The sequence below is a fragment of the Enhydra lutris genome, unplaced genomic scaffold (assembly GCF_002288905.1).
Source record: "Enhydra lutris kenyoni isolate GAN:26980312 unplaced genomic scaffold, ASM228890v2 scaffoldscaffold29, whole genome shotgun sequence".
Lineage (NCBI taxonomy): Eukaryota > Metazoa > Chordata > Mammalia > Carnivora > Mustelidae > Enhydra > Enhydra lutris.
In genome coordinates, this window is record NW_019154113.1 from 3,922,894 (window position 1) to 3,936,563 (window position 13,670).

The 13,670-nt window shown below is 38.9% G+C and overlaps 1 protein-coding gene across 2 annotated transcripts in view; it reads left to right on the forward strand.

Moving 5' to 3' along the window:
* LOC111152584 (threonyl-tRNA synthetase like 2) overlaps nucleotides 1-12,943 on the forward strand; it is a 58,417-nt gene extending 45,474 nt beyond the window's left edge. For both annotated transcript variants that reach the window (XM_022511081.1, XM_022511082.1), the window contains 4 exons: nucleotides 6,961-7,065; nucleotides 10,384-10,456; nucleotides 11,207-11,321; nucleotides 12,658-12,943. In XM_022511081.1, the coding sequence (XP_022366789.1) occupies nucleotides 6,961-7,065; nucleotides 10,384-10,456; nucleotides 11,207-11,321; nucleotides 12,658-12,806 (442 nt within the window). In that variant the 3' untranslated portion in view covers nucleotides 12,807-12,943. The remainder of the gene's footprint in view (nucleotides 1-6,960; nucleotides 7,066-10,383; nucleotides 10,457-11,206; nucleotides 11,322-12,657) is intronic.
* Nucleotides 12,944-13,670: the final 727 nt, after the last annotated feature.

Consider the following 13,670-nt stretch of genomic DNA (forward strand, 5'->3'; position numbering starts at 1 on the left):
ATACTCATATATTTTTTATACATATTATTTTCTCAAGTTTTTATTTTTCAAGTTTTTATTTGAATTCCAGTTAGTTCACATACAGTGTAATACCAGTTCCAGGTGTACAAGTTAGTGACTCAAACTTTCATACAACACAGCTCAGCACAAGTGCACTCCTTAATCCCCATCACCTACTTCACCCATCCCCCTATCCTGTCCCTTCTGGTAACCATCAGTTTGTTCTCTGCTGTTTCTTGATTTGTCTGTTTCTTGATTTGTCTCTTTTTCTCCCCCCACCCCTTTGCTTGTTTGTTTTGTTTCTGAAATCCCATGTATGAATGTCTCTCTCTGACTTATTTCGCTTAGCATAATACTCTCTATCTCCATCCATGTTGTTGCAAATGGCAAGGTTTCATTCCTTTTTTATGGACGAATAATATTCCATTGTATATATATACCACTTCTTTTAAAAAGTTTTTTATTTATTTGAGAGAGACAGAGAGAGGGAGCACAAGCAGGGGCAGAGGCAGAGGGAGAAGCAGACTCCCCTCTGAGCAAGGAGCCTGACACCAGGCTTGATTCCAGGACCCCAGGATCATGACCTGAGCTGAAGGCAGACATTTAACAAACTGAGCCACCCAGGCACCCCTTCCTACTTCCTCTGTATCCATTCATTGATCGATGCACTCTTTGGCTGTTTGCCTAGTTTGGCTATTGTAGATAATGCTGCGGTAAACATCAGGGTGCATGTAGCCCTTGAATTAGTATTTTTGTATTCTTTGGATAAATACCTAGTAGTGCAATTGCTGGATCATAGGGTAGTTCTATTTTTAACTTTTTGAGGAACTTCCATACTGTTTTCCACAGCAGCTGTACCAGTTCGTATTCCCACCAACAGTACAAGAGGGTTCCCCTTTCTCCATATCCTTTCCATTACCTGTTGTTTCTTCTGTTGTTGATTAAGCCATTCTGACAGGTGCGGTGTAGTTTTGATTTGCATTTGATTTCATTGTAGTTTTGATTTGCATCTCCTTGAAGGTGAGTGATATTGAGCATCTTTTCATGTGTCTGTTGGCCATCTGGATGCCTTCTTTGGAAAAATGTCGATTCATGTCTTCTGCTCATTTTTTAAATTGGATTACTTGTTTTTTTGTGTGTTGATTTGTATGAAAATTCTTTATGTATTTTGGAGACTAACCCTTTATTAGATACATCATTTGCAAATATCTTCTCCCATTCAGTAGGCTACGATTTAGTTTTGTTTCCTTCATTGTCAGAAGCTCTTTATTTTTATTTAGCCCAATAGTTTATTTTTGATTTTGTTTCCCTTGCTTCAGAAGACATTTCTAGAAAGAAGTTGTTATGGTTATTGTCAAAGAGTTACTGCCTGTGTCCTCTTCTAGGATTTTTATGGTTTTGGGTCTGAAATTTAGGTCTTTAATCCATTTTGAATTTATTTGGTGTAAGGAAGTAGTCCAGTTTTTGTTTTTTTCCCATAGCTGTCCAGTTTTCCCAACACTGGTTGTTGAAGAGACTATCTTTTCCCATTGGGTGGTATTTCTTGCTTTGTTGAACATTAATTGACCATGTAATTGTAGATTCGTTTCAGGGTTTTCAGTTCTTTTCTATTGATCTGTCTGTTTTTGTTCCAATACCATACTGTTTTGATTACTACAGCTTTGTAATATAACTTGAAGTCCAGAATTGTGATGCCTCTACCTTTGTTTTTCTTTTTTAAGATTGCTTTGGCTATTTGGGTTCCATACAAATTTAGGATTATTTGTTCTAGCTCTGAAGAATGCTGTTGGTATTTTGGTAGGGGTTGCATTACATGTGCAGATTGCTTTGGGTAGTATGGACATTTTAACAATATTTGTTCTTCCAATCTATGAGCATGGAATGTCTTTCCATTTCTTTGTGTCACGTTCAACTTCTTCCATCAGTGTTTTATAGTTTTCAGAGTACAGGTCTTTCGTCTCTTTGGGCAGGTTCATTCTTGGGTATCTTATTGTTTTTGGTGCAGTTGTAAATGGGATTGATTCCTTAATTTTCTGCTGTTTTATTATTAGTGTATAGAAATGCAACAGATTTCTGTACATTGATTTTATATCCCCTGCATTTGCTGAACTCATGTATCAGTTCTAGCAGTTTTTTGGTGGATTCTTTGGGGTTTTCTACACAGAGTATCATGTAATCTGTAAATTGTGAAAGTTTTACTTCTTCCTTGCTAATTCGAATGCCTTATATTTCTTTTTGTCATCTGATTGCTGAGGCTAGGACTTCCAGTACTATGTTGAATAAAAGTGGTGAGAGTGGACATCCCTGTCTTGTTCCTGACTGTAGAGGAAAAGCTCTCAGTTTTTCCCTATTAAGGATGATATTAGCCATAGGTTTTTCAAATATGGCCTTTATGATGTTTCCTCTAAACCTACTTTATTCACTTTTTTTTTATCATGAATGGGTATTGTACTTTGTAAAGTGCTTTTTCTGCATCTATTGAAATAATCACATGGTTCATATTCCTTTCATTAATGTGATGTATCATGTTGATTGATATGTGAATATCGAACCACCCTGGCAACTCAGGAATAAATCTCACTTGATTGTGGTGAACATTTTTTTTTAAACACATTGTTGGATTCAGTTTGCGAATATTTTGTTGAGGATTTTTTGCATCTATGTTCACCAGAGATATTAACCTATAGTTCTCTCTCCTTTTTTTTTTTTTTATGGTATTTTTATCTGGTTTTGTTATCAGAGTTATGCTGGCTTCATGGAATGAATTTGGAATTTTTCCTTCCTTTATTTTTTTGGGGAATAGTTTGAGAAGAATAGGTATTAACTCTTCTTTAAATGCTTGGTGGAGTTTACCTGTGAAGCCATCTAGTATTGGACTTTTGTTTGTTTGGAATTTTTCATTACTGATTCCATTTCTTTGCTGGTTATCAGTCTGTTCAAGTTTTCTATTTCTTCCTGTTTTAGTTTCGGTGATTTATATGTTTCTAGAAATGTATGCACTTCTTCTAGGTTGTCCAATTTGTTGGCATATAGTTTTTCATAATGTTCTCTTATAATTTGTTTTATTTTTGTGGTGTTGGTTGATATTTCTCCTCTCTCACTTGTGATTTTATTTATTTGGGTCCTTTCTCTTTTCTTTTTGGTAAGTATAACCAGAGGTATATTAATTTTATTAATTTTTTAAAAAAATCACCTCTTAGTTTCATTGATCTGTTCTATTGTTTCAGTTTCTATATCATTTATTTCTGCTCTAATCTTTATTATTTCCTTCTGCTGGTGTTAGGTTTCCTTTGTTCTTTTTTCCAGCTCCATTCTTTTTTCCAGCTCCATTTCCAGCTCCATTCTTTTTTCCAACCTTACATTAAGTGTAAGGTTAGGTTATTCATTTGAGATTTTTCTTGCTTCTTGATGTAGTCCTTTATTGCTATAAACTCCCCTCTTATGACCACTTCACTGCATCCCAAAGATTTTGGACACTTATGATTTCATTTTCATTTGTTTCCATGTATTTTTCAATTTCTTCTTTTATTTTCTGGTTGGCCCATTCATTTTTTTAGTACCATGTTATTCAACTTGCATGTATTTGTGGTCTTTCAGAATTTTTCTTGTGGCTGAGTTCTATTTTCACAGCATTGTGGTCAGAAAAAGTACATGGTGTGATTTTGATTTTTTAAAATTTGTTGAGGCCTATTTTGTGACCTAATATGTGATCTGTTCTGGAGAATGTTCCATGTGCACTTGAAAATAATATGTATTCTGCTGTCTTAGGATGTAATGTTCTGAATATATCTGTTAAGTTCATTTGCTTCTGTGTGTCATTCAAAACTGTCATTTCTTGTTCTGTTTAGATGATCCATCCATTGATGTGAGTGGGATGTTAAAGTTCCATAATATTATTGTGTTATTATCAATGAGTTCCTTTATCTTTGTTATTAATTATCTTACATATTTGGATGCTCCTGTATTGGGTGCATAACTATTTACAATTGGTGTATCTTCTTGTTAGATCGTCCCCTTTATGATTATATAGTGTCCTTCTTTGCCTCTTGTTACAGTCTTGTTTTAAAGTTTAGTTTGTCCAGTGTAAGTATTGTTACAATGACTTTCTTTTAACATCTATTTGTGTGATAAATGTTTCTTCATCCTCTCATTTTCAATCTGCAGATGTTTTAAGGTCTAAACTGAGACTCTTGTAGGCAGTGTTTGATGGTTATTTTTTTTAATCCATTATGACACCCTGTGTCTTTTGATTGGAGCATTTAGTCCATCTATATTCAAAGTAATTATTGATAGATATGTATTTATTGGCATTTTATTACTTGTTTTGTGGTTGTTTCTGGAGATTTTCACTGATCCTTTCTGTCTTTCATGTTCTGCTGATTTTGTTTGGTGATATATTTGGATTACTTTGTCTTTATTCTTTACATGTTTGTTTACTGGTTTTGATATATGATTACTATTAGGTTTGCATATAACCTCCTCTGCATATAGCAGTCTATATTAAAGTGATGGTTGTTTAAGTTTGAATCCATTCTTTTCTCCTCTCCTCCCCATGTTTTAGGCACCTGTTTTAGGCATATCCTTTTTTTGTGCATTCTTTGACTGATTTTTTTACAGAAATATTTTTACTGCTTTCGTGTTTCCCACCTTTATACTATCACTTTTGGTCTCTCTTTTCTACTCAAAGAACCCCCTTTAGTATTTTTTGTAGGGCTGGTTTAGTGGTCATGAACTCCTTCCATCCTTGTTTGTGAAACTTTTTATCTCTCCTTCTATTCTGGTGGGGTCTTTGCCTGGTTTGGGGATCAGAGTAATACTGTCTTCAAAAAAAGAGTCTGGAAGCTTTCCTTCTGTTTCTATTTTTTGAAACAGCTTCAGGAGAATAGGTATTATTTTTCTTTGAGTGTTTGGTAGAATTCCCTAGGGAATCCGTCAGGTCCTTGGCTCTTGTTTTTTGGGAGGTTTTTGATCACTGCTTCAATCTCGTTACTAGATATTGGTCTATTCAGGTTATCGATTTCTTCCTAATTCAGGTTTGGAAGTTTATAGGTTTCCAGGAATGCATCCATTTTTACTCAGCCTTGAAAAAGAATGAGATCTTGCCTTTTGCAACAACATGGGTAGAGCTAGAGAGTATAATGCCAAGCAAAATAAGCCAGTCAGAGAACGACAAATACCATATGATATCATTCATACATGGAAACAAAACAAATGAACAAAGGAAGAAAAAGAGACAAACCAAAAAACAGACTCTTGATTATTGGAGGACAAACAGATGGTTACCAGAGGGTTGGTGGGTAGGGGATTAAGGGGATGAAGGGGATTAAGAGTCACTTGTCATGATGAGCACTGATTAATATATGGAATTACTGAATCACTATATTGTACACCTGAAACTAATATAACACTGTATGTTAACTACACTGGAATTTTTTTAAAAATCCATCAAAGTAGGAGAAGAAAATGTAGTGAATATTTTTGTTATATTGGAGAAGTTTCTTTCTTTACATAATGTTACTGTTAAAATTCATAAAGGAAAAGACAACTTTGGGCATCTGGATGGCTCAGTGAGTTAAGCATCTGCGTTCAGCTCAGGTCATGATCTCAGGGCTCCCTGTTCAGAGGGAAATCTGCTTCTCCCGCTCCCTTCGTCCCTCCCCTCCACTCGTATTCTCTCTCACTGTCTCTCTCTCTCAAATAAATAAATAAATAAATAAATATCTAAAAAAAATTTAAAAAGAGAGAAAGAAAGACAACTTTGATTTGCCCAAAATTAAAAACTTATGATAGAAAAGATAGTATAAAAACGGGCAAAGGACAAGTAAATAAATGTGCTTGGAAGAAGTATTTTCAATTTCCCACATTAGAAAAGGAGTTAGTTTCCTTAATGTATCTTTATATATTTGTTTACTGTGTATATATGTATGTGTATATATACATATATATATATATATATAATACTATATATAGACACTTTTGCACATATATGTTTAAAAATGATCACCCCCACTCCAACTAGACAATGGACAAGGGACACAGTAGGCAACTGAAGTAAAAGAAATATAAGCAATTGGGGCACCTGGGTGGCTCAGTGGGTTAAAGCCTCTGCCTTTGGCTCAGGTCATGATCTTAGGGTCCTGGGATCGAGTTCTGCATCGGGCTCTCTGCTCAGCAGCGAGCCTGCTTCCCCCCTCTCTCTGCCTGCCTCTCTGCCTACTTGTGATCTCTGCCTGTCAAATAAATAGATAAAATCTTTAAAAAAAAGAAATATAAGCAATCATTGAACATGTAAATTGATATTCAACTTAACTAATTACAGCAGTGCAAATTTTTTTCAAATTTCATTTTCTGTCTTTATAACTCACAAAATGATTCATCCCATGATTCATCTTTAGTGTTTATGAGAAAATAAGAACAAAATCTGTTTTTTTAAAGATTTATTCATTTTAGAGACAGAGAGAGTGTGGGGTTGGGGTGGGGAAAAGGGACAGGGAGAGAGAATCTCAAGCAGGCTCCCTGCTGAGCACAGAGCCCGACCTGGGGCTCCATCCCAGGACCCTGAGATCGTCGACTGAGCGGAAACTAAGAGTCCGTCCTTCAACTGACTACACCACCCAGGTGCCCCAAGAAAAATTTTGAAAAAATTATGATTTGTAAGATTGCCTGTCAGTATTACTAAACTGAGAGTAGCCAGTAGTTTAGAATAAAAGATAATCAGTAGACTTATAGTAGAAATAGTGCCCTAATATTACCTTGCTTTTTCTTACATAATATACTTCATTTTTGTTTGGTTCGTATTATTATCTCTAATACATGGCACATTATATGCTTAAAGATGATTTATGAGGAATCAATTGTTTTTCCTAGTTCAGGAGAATAACTTTTAAATAGAAGGCAAGAAGATAAAGTTATGACTGAATCTTAAGAGAATACATAAATGTTTAATTTCCATCCTTTTAGTAAGGATGGAGATGATAAGCGGAACCCCGTGATCATTCATCGAGCCATTTTGGGGTCAGTGGAGAGAATGATAGCCATCCTGTCGGAAAACTATGCAGGGAAGTGGTAAGTAATACAGAAAAGAAAAACTGTCTATCATTTTGAAATATCCTATCTAACAAGATAGGATTACTGCAAAAAAAAAAAAAAAAAAATTGGTGGCTCCTGCATTGTAATTAGCAAGTATCCAAACACCGAGTGGTCAACTCTTATTGAATCTACCAGGTCAGGAAACCAAAACAAAGAAGACAAAAGCAGTGTGGCCTAAAACTGTATCATTTACCTTTCAGGGCATGCGGTAGAATTGAAGAGTTATCTTTTCACCTATGTCAAGCCCTTTAAAGATCTAGTTGTGTCTGGTGACCCTGGGAGTACCATTCCACCTCCTGCTGAATGGCCATCCCTCCTTCAGCCCGTGTTGTTCACCTCCTGGGGGTCCCCAGTCAACATGGGGAGAAAAGCACCTAAACCTGGCTCAGAAATGGCTCTGAATGATACTTTGGCACAAACCCAATGAGGACAGCTACAGTCACTTAGGAAAGAAGTGTGGCAGGGAAATAAGTGTATCTCACAATCCCCTTCCCTTGGAAGGCAAAACGGCCAAACCCATGGAGTTACAGCCATGACTGGGCTCCGGTGACTGCTTTGACCTAGAAGTAATTCGATTGGAAAGTAGATGACAAGTAGATTTGGGGGAGAGGAAGGTGGATCATCACTCAGAATGGCCCTTGAAGGTGGAGTCACCCACCCCAAACCCTTACTGTGGGTTGTTTTTAAAGATTCAAATAAAGGAGGACCCATTCTAGGGTTACCATCAGCTTCATTCTTCCCCTAGTGGCTGCTCCGTGGTTCACGAACAAAGTGGCCACTTGCGGATTCGGGATCAACAACATGCCCCCGCCCCCAAGTTCCACTTGGCTATGCCTCTTCCAAGGCCTCAATCTGCCATCAGTAGCGATCAATCCTGACCCCTTCTATGGAACCATAACCCTGGGGAACCATCAGCTTTCTGGTTCCTTCTCATCATGCAAGTGCCAGTGACTTGTCCTTGCTGGAGAAGGGATCAACTCTGGAATTTGCTTAGCTCTTTCTTCCTCCCATGCTTCTGTCAACAGCACCATGTAAATACTTACACTATTGTGTCAGAAACACAATAACGCTTCTGGCCCTGGAAGTAATTGTTTTTAGCAAAAGAAGTAAGGCGCTGAGCTGACGTTGTGAGATTTGCTGGTATTACCAAGCTCCCGAGGCAGCTCGCCTTGCTGGCAGTCGAGGCACCAGGTAGCAGGTGATCCATCTTGTGGTATCGGTATCCAATGGCAGGTAGAAATGCTGCAACCCAGCAACCCCACGTGGTATCTTCATCTCTCATCTCATTTTGAAGAAATTGACTGAGATCTGCTCATGCGGTTCAGTTCTGATTGAGTTCTGTGCTGCTGTTGCTGGGCACGGTCCCTGTAGCTCCCATCGTTGGCCCTGGGCGCTGGATGTCCTGCTCGTGTCACTGCCATAGGTCCCTCCCAGAGCTCCATGTCTCTGCACCACCCCCACCAGAACTGACTCCATGTAGTCCCTCCCCCCAGGGACTATTCTGTCCCAAATCCAAGCACCGGCCTTTTACATGCCAGATCACGTGCCTGGACTCGAACCTGTCTGGGGCCGCTGGGAAGGCAAATGTCTAGGCGGGTACTGCAAGGTGGGAAACTCCCCAAGCAGGGAGTCTTTAAGAGGTCCTGAGTAGCTGGAGTCTGTGTGCATCCCTGAAGTTTTATTTGTGACCTTCGAGAAACGTGCTTAGGTATCATGGGGTGTCCAAGCTGTTAAAGTTACAGGTAAGCCAAAAATACAGATATGAACACACATGCTACCTAAGTATGAGTTAACACATCGACATTTCTTTATGGTTGATTCTGTTTTAAATACTTTAATGTAGGTAAGAGATGGTGGGGTCTTGCCCTAGAGTCGTGGCAGTGAATGTGCTCAAAGGCTAAAAAGAACTAGTGGGATCAGGAGATGGAGGGGAGAAGGAGGTGGTGCTGTGCACTCAGTCCTTCATCGCACAGACTCGGGGCACAGGCTGTGCAAGCCATCGGTCAAGAGTTCAGACACCTGCCTGAGATGTGGTCGAGGCCTCCCCAAGGGCTCAAAATAGCAGTTGTTAAAATGTGGCTCCCCTGGGGATGGGGTGAGGACAGAGCTCAGAAGGAGATGTTTACTTTTCACATATCCAGTGTATTCCCATGTTTTTGCCACTGTATTCCTATTTTACTTTTATCATTTGCGTTATTTTGCTTTTGTAATTTAAGAATAAATATATAAACATTCATAAGGTGCTGCCACGTAGTCGTTCCCACTGCATTTCCTTTCACCTTCAAACGAAGTCCTGATGAAGAAATATTTCCCACATTAAACACTGCTTATACCCAACTTCCCATTTTTTTAAAAAATTTCGTTTTGAGATCACTGTAAATTCACATGTAGTGGTAAGAAATCATCGAGAAAGGTCCAGTATACCCTTCCGTCAGTTGTCCTCAGTGGCAGCATCTTACGAAACTCTATGCAATATCATGATGAGGAAATTGGCTTTGATACAATCCACCAACCTTATTGAGGTCTGACGAGCTCATAGGCACTTGTGTGTGTGTTGAGTTCTACAGAGTTCTATAACTGTGTACCCACCTAAGACATAGGACAGTTCTGTTGCTTACGAGGACTCCTCGTGCTACCCTTTTATTGTCACGCACCTCCTATCCCACCCCCATCAGCATCCCCCGATAGCCACTCATCTGTTCTCCAGCTCCACAGTTTTGTCATTTCAAGAAGGTGACGTAAATGGAATCACACAGTGTGCAACTGTGTGTGACTGGCGTTAATCACTCAGTGGCATTCCCTTGAGCTCCATCCAACTCGTTTCACGTCTCAGTGGTTGGTCCCCTTTCACTGCCGATAGTGTTCCATGGTGTGGATGCACCAGTCTGACCATTCGTCCATTGAAGGACATTTGGAGTGTTTCCAGTTTGGGGCCATTATAAATAAAGCCTCTGTGAACTTTAGTGGGAAGGTGTCTGTGTGAACATGTTTTCATTTCTCTGGGATAAGTGCCCAGGGGTGTAATTGCCCGGTGGTGTGATACGTGATGTTTAGCCCTTCCTCCCAGTGGCTGACCTGTTCCACCTTCCCTTTCCCCCCATAATTCCCAGCTTCCCCTTTTGTGTCCCCTGTTGCTTTTTAGCTCTCGATGTGGTTTGGTTTACTTTGACACCACTCTGCTGAGTCTGCTCTCTTATGAAGTCTTACTTTTAAAAAATCTTTGGTTATTTTTTAAAATCACGTAATACTTGATCATCATTAGATTTTGAAAATACGATCTTATATATTTTTCAGGCCTTTCTGGCTGTCTCCTCGTCAGGTAATGGTCATCCCCGTGGGGCCAACTTGTGAAAAATTCGCACTGCAGGTAAAATCAGAGATAGGAAAGTACATAATCATCTCAGCATGTCTGTGGAGGTTATTGACTTGGAATGTTATTTGTGCCTTAAAATATTGCATAACTAATACATTACATTAGCAACCCGCATTTTCAGTAACTGAGAGTAACATCTGAGTCACATCTCTGCAGCTGGGTCAGAACTACTTTGTTTCTTAAGGTTTTTGAGAAATTGGGCTTTTAAAACCTCTCCTATTTAAGTTATTCTTTTCCACAGGCCTCTCTTAAGGAAGAGCACTTGACTGTTGGTGTGTAATAGAGAACTCCAAAACTCAGCAGCCCGAGACAGCAAACATTTATTATGACCCAGTTTCTGCGAGTCAGAATCTGGGAGCAGCGAGGCTGGGTGCTGCTGGCTCATGATCCCTTCAGGGCCTCAGTTTGCGCTGCCGGCCCAGGCTGCCTCCTTGGGGGGTCACTCGCATTGTCAGTGTTGGAGGCCTCAGTTCTGCACCCTGGGGGGCTTCTTCAGAGATTCCCTGAGTATCCTCCCAACGCGGCAGCTGGTTTCCCCAGAGGGAGTGATGTTGAAGACGTAGAAGCTGGTCTTTCAGCTTCATCTCAGGCGTGATGCTCCATCACTCCTGCCCTTCTCTGTGGTCGCATAGTCACCTGGTACCCTGTGGCAGAGACGACACAGGATGTGAATACCCTGTGGGTCATCTCAGAGGCTGGCTACCATAAATATCATCATAATGAAAGTGTTTTATTTTCTTGTAGGTATCCAGTGCGTTTTTTGAAGAAGGACTCATGGCTGACGTTGACTTAGATCATAACTGTACACTAAATAAGAAAATACGAAATGCACAGCTGGCTCAGTATAATTTTATTTTGGGTAACTTAAGTTTATATTTTCTCAAATGCTTGGGTTTTTTTTCCACTTTAATTCCAAAAAACAAATGGTTTAACTCTCTGAACATAGTATAAACTACGTGAATATAGTATAACCACGGGAATGGTATAACTACATGAATATGGTACAACTATGTGATTATGACAATTTATTACCTGTCCACAAAGAATAGCCCACGGTGTTCCTAGTTAGTTGTTCTTAAATACTCCTTGTGGTTTGCTGGAAGAAGAATTGTAAAACCTCACATGAGTCCTGTGGGATGATATCACTAGCAGTAGTTAACATCTCAACTCAACAAAGAAAAAAAATGTGAAAATGATTTCATCTGTAGAATTACACTCTTTATGTTTCACTTATGTGACAGGCCTCAAATATCCTCCCTTGCTTTTCTGATTTATTACAAACCCTTGGGATTAATCAGTGGGAAAATTGCCAAATTTAAGGTGATCAAAAGAAAAGAATTTAAGTGAAAAAGTATCCATAAGACATATGAGTACTTGGATGCAGCATCTAAAATTTTGACTTAAAATTATTCAGAAATCAAGAGAAGCTGATCCTGGCTGCCTCCAGGCATGATATTGTTATCTCCAATAAGTTGAGTGATTCTGTAGAAGGTAAAATAAATATGCATCAAAAGTGTTTGACTGTGTAATAGATACTGGGATGTTTCATTCAGGCTCCTTCTGGTGACAGAACTTTCACACCGACTTAGACAAAGACGGAATTTACTGGAAGGGTAATGAGATATCTCATGACACAGATGGTAGAATTAAATAGCCAGACCATTAGAAGAGTAACTGGAGGAAGTTACTCAACCTTTATCAGTACTGTTTTCCTCATTTCTAGCTCCTACTTTGTTTATGGTTCTTTATGCTTCTCTTGATTATCCACTATATTCCCCTTAGCTGGTTACCAGTTTCTTCCTTCCACATGGCAAGAGACAAGCCTGCATCATCCCACAGTAAGGGGCACCAGAGAGAAACTTTTTGCGTACATTCCAGAAAATTTTGGTTGTCTGGTGGGCCTGGGTCTGGTGCTTACCCATATAGAGTCAGGGGATCTGCGAGACCTCCCTGCTCCATTTTATACCCCAAGACCACAATATGTGTTCATGCAAGTGGACAAGAGGAGAGGGGATTAGATGTCATTCCTTCTCTCAAGAAACACACTATCAGAGGATGACTTCAAGGTCATTAGATTGATAATTAGGGATTAATACTGAAGAAGAACTCAGTAAGACATGTGTCATATGACTGTTGACTTGATATTTAATAAATCACTTATTTAAAATATGTTTATTACCCTTTCTTTTCCACAGTGGTTGGAGAAAAGGAAAAGACAAATAATGCTGTAAATGTTCGAACAAGAGACAACAAAATTCACGGAGAGATTTCTGTAGCTTCTGCCATTGATAAGTTGAAGAATCTCAAGAAATCACGTACACTAAATGCTGAGGAAGACTTTTGAAGTTCTTTCCTGTACTTGCTTCTGTATAACCTTGTTTTGACCCCTAAAAATGCATTTTTCTTTACCGGTAGTACTACTTCTAAGAACTTTTTTTTTTAAGATTTTTTTCTTTACTTATTTATTTGTCAGAGAGAGAGAGAGAGGGAGAACACAAGCAGGCAGAGCTGCAGGCAGAGGCAGAGAGAGAAGCAGGCTCCCCACTGAGCAAGGAGCCCGATGTGGGACTTGATCCCAGGATCCTGGGATCATGACCTGAGCCGAAGGCAACAGCCTAACCAACTGAGCCACCCAGGCGTCCCTTCTAAGAACTTTTGACTCACTGATGGGCACAGTGAGAAAGGAGACAATGAATGAGTAGCTGATATAAAAGTTTAGTTCATTAATGTGTCTGAGGACAAGCTTGGGAAATTCTTAATTTCCCAAATGCCTTGAGAGCCTTAAGTGGGAAATGTTATTTATTGAAAGAGGGTAATACTAGGATATGAATATTAGGAGAGGTCATTACTGAGATTGTGGTTTTCAAAAAATAGTCTTCAAATTAAAACCTACAATGCTTTTTTAAATATAAGGGAAAATCTTATTTTCTAGGACAATACATCTCAGGTATTTTTACAGTTGTTTTACTAAAGTTCACATGGAAACTTTCTCTCCAAACTGGAATTGTCACTTAATTTGTTTTAATTAACCAACAGCCACAAAAGCAGCAGCTAGTACTAAATATTGGATTACTGACAAAGGACTTAGAACCTCAAATTCAGTGTTGTGGAATCTACTGTTGTTTGCAGTGTAGGTTAAGAGTTGGGTTTTAATGCTTCTAACTGACAATTGTTCATCTGTAGAAAAAATAAATTCTTAAATAAAAGG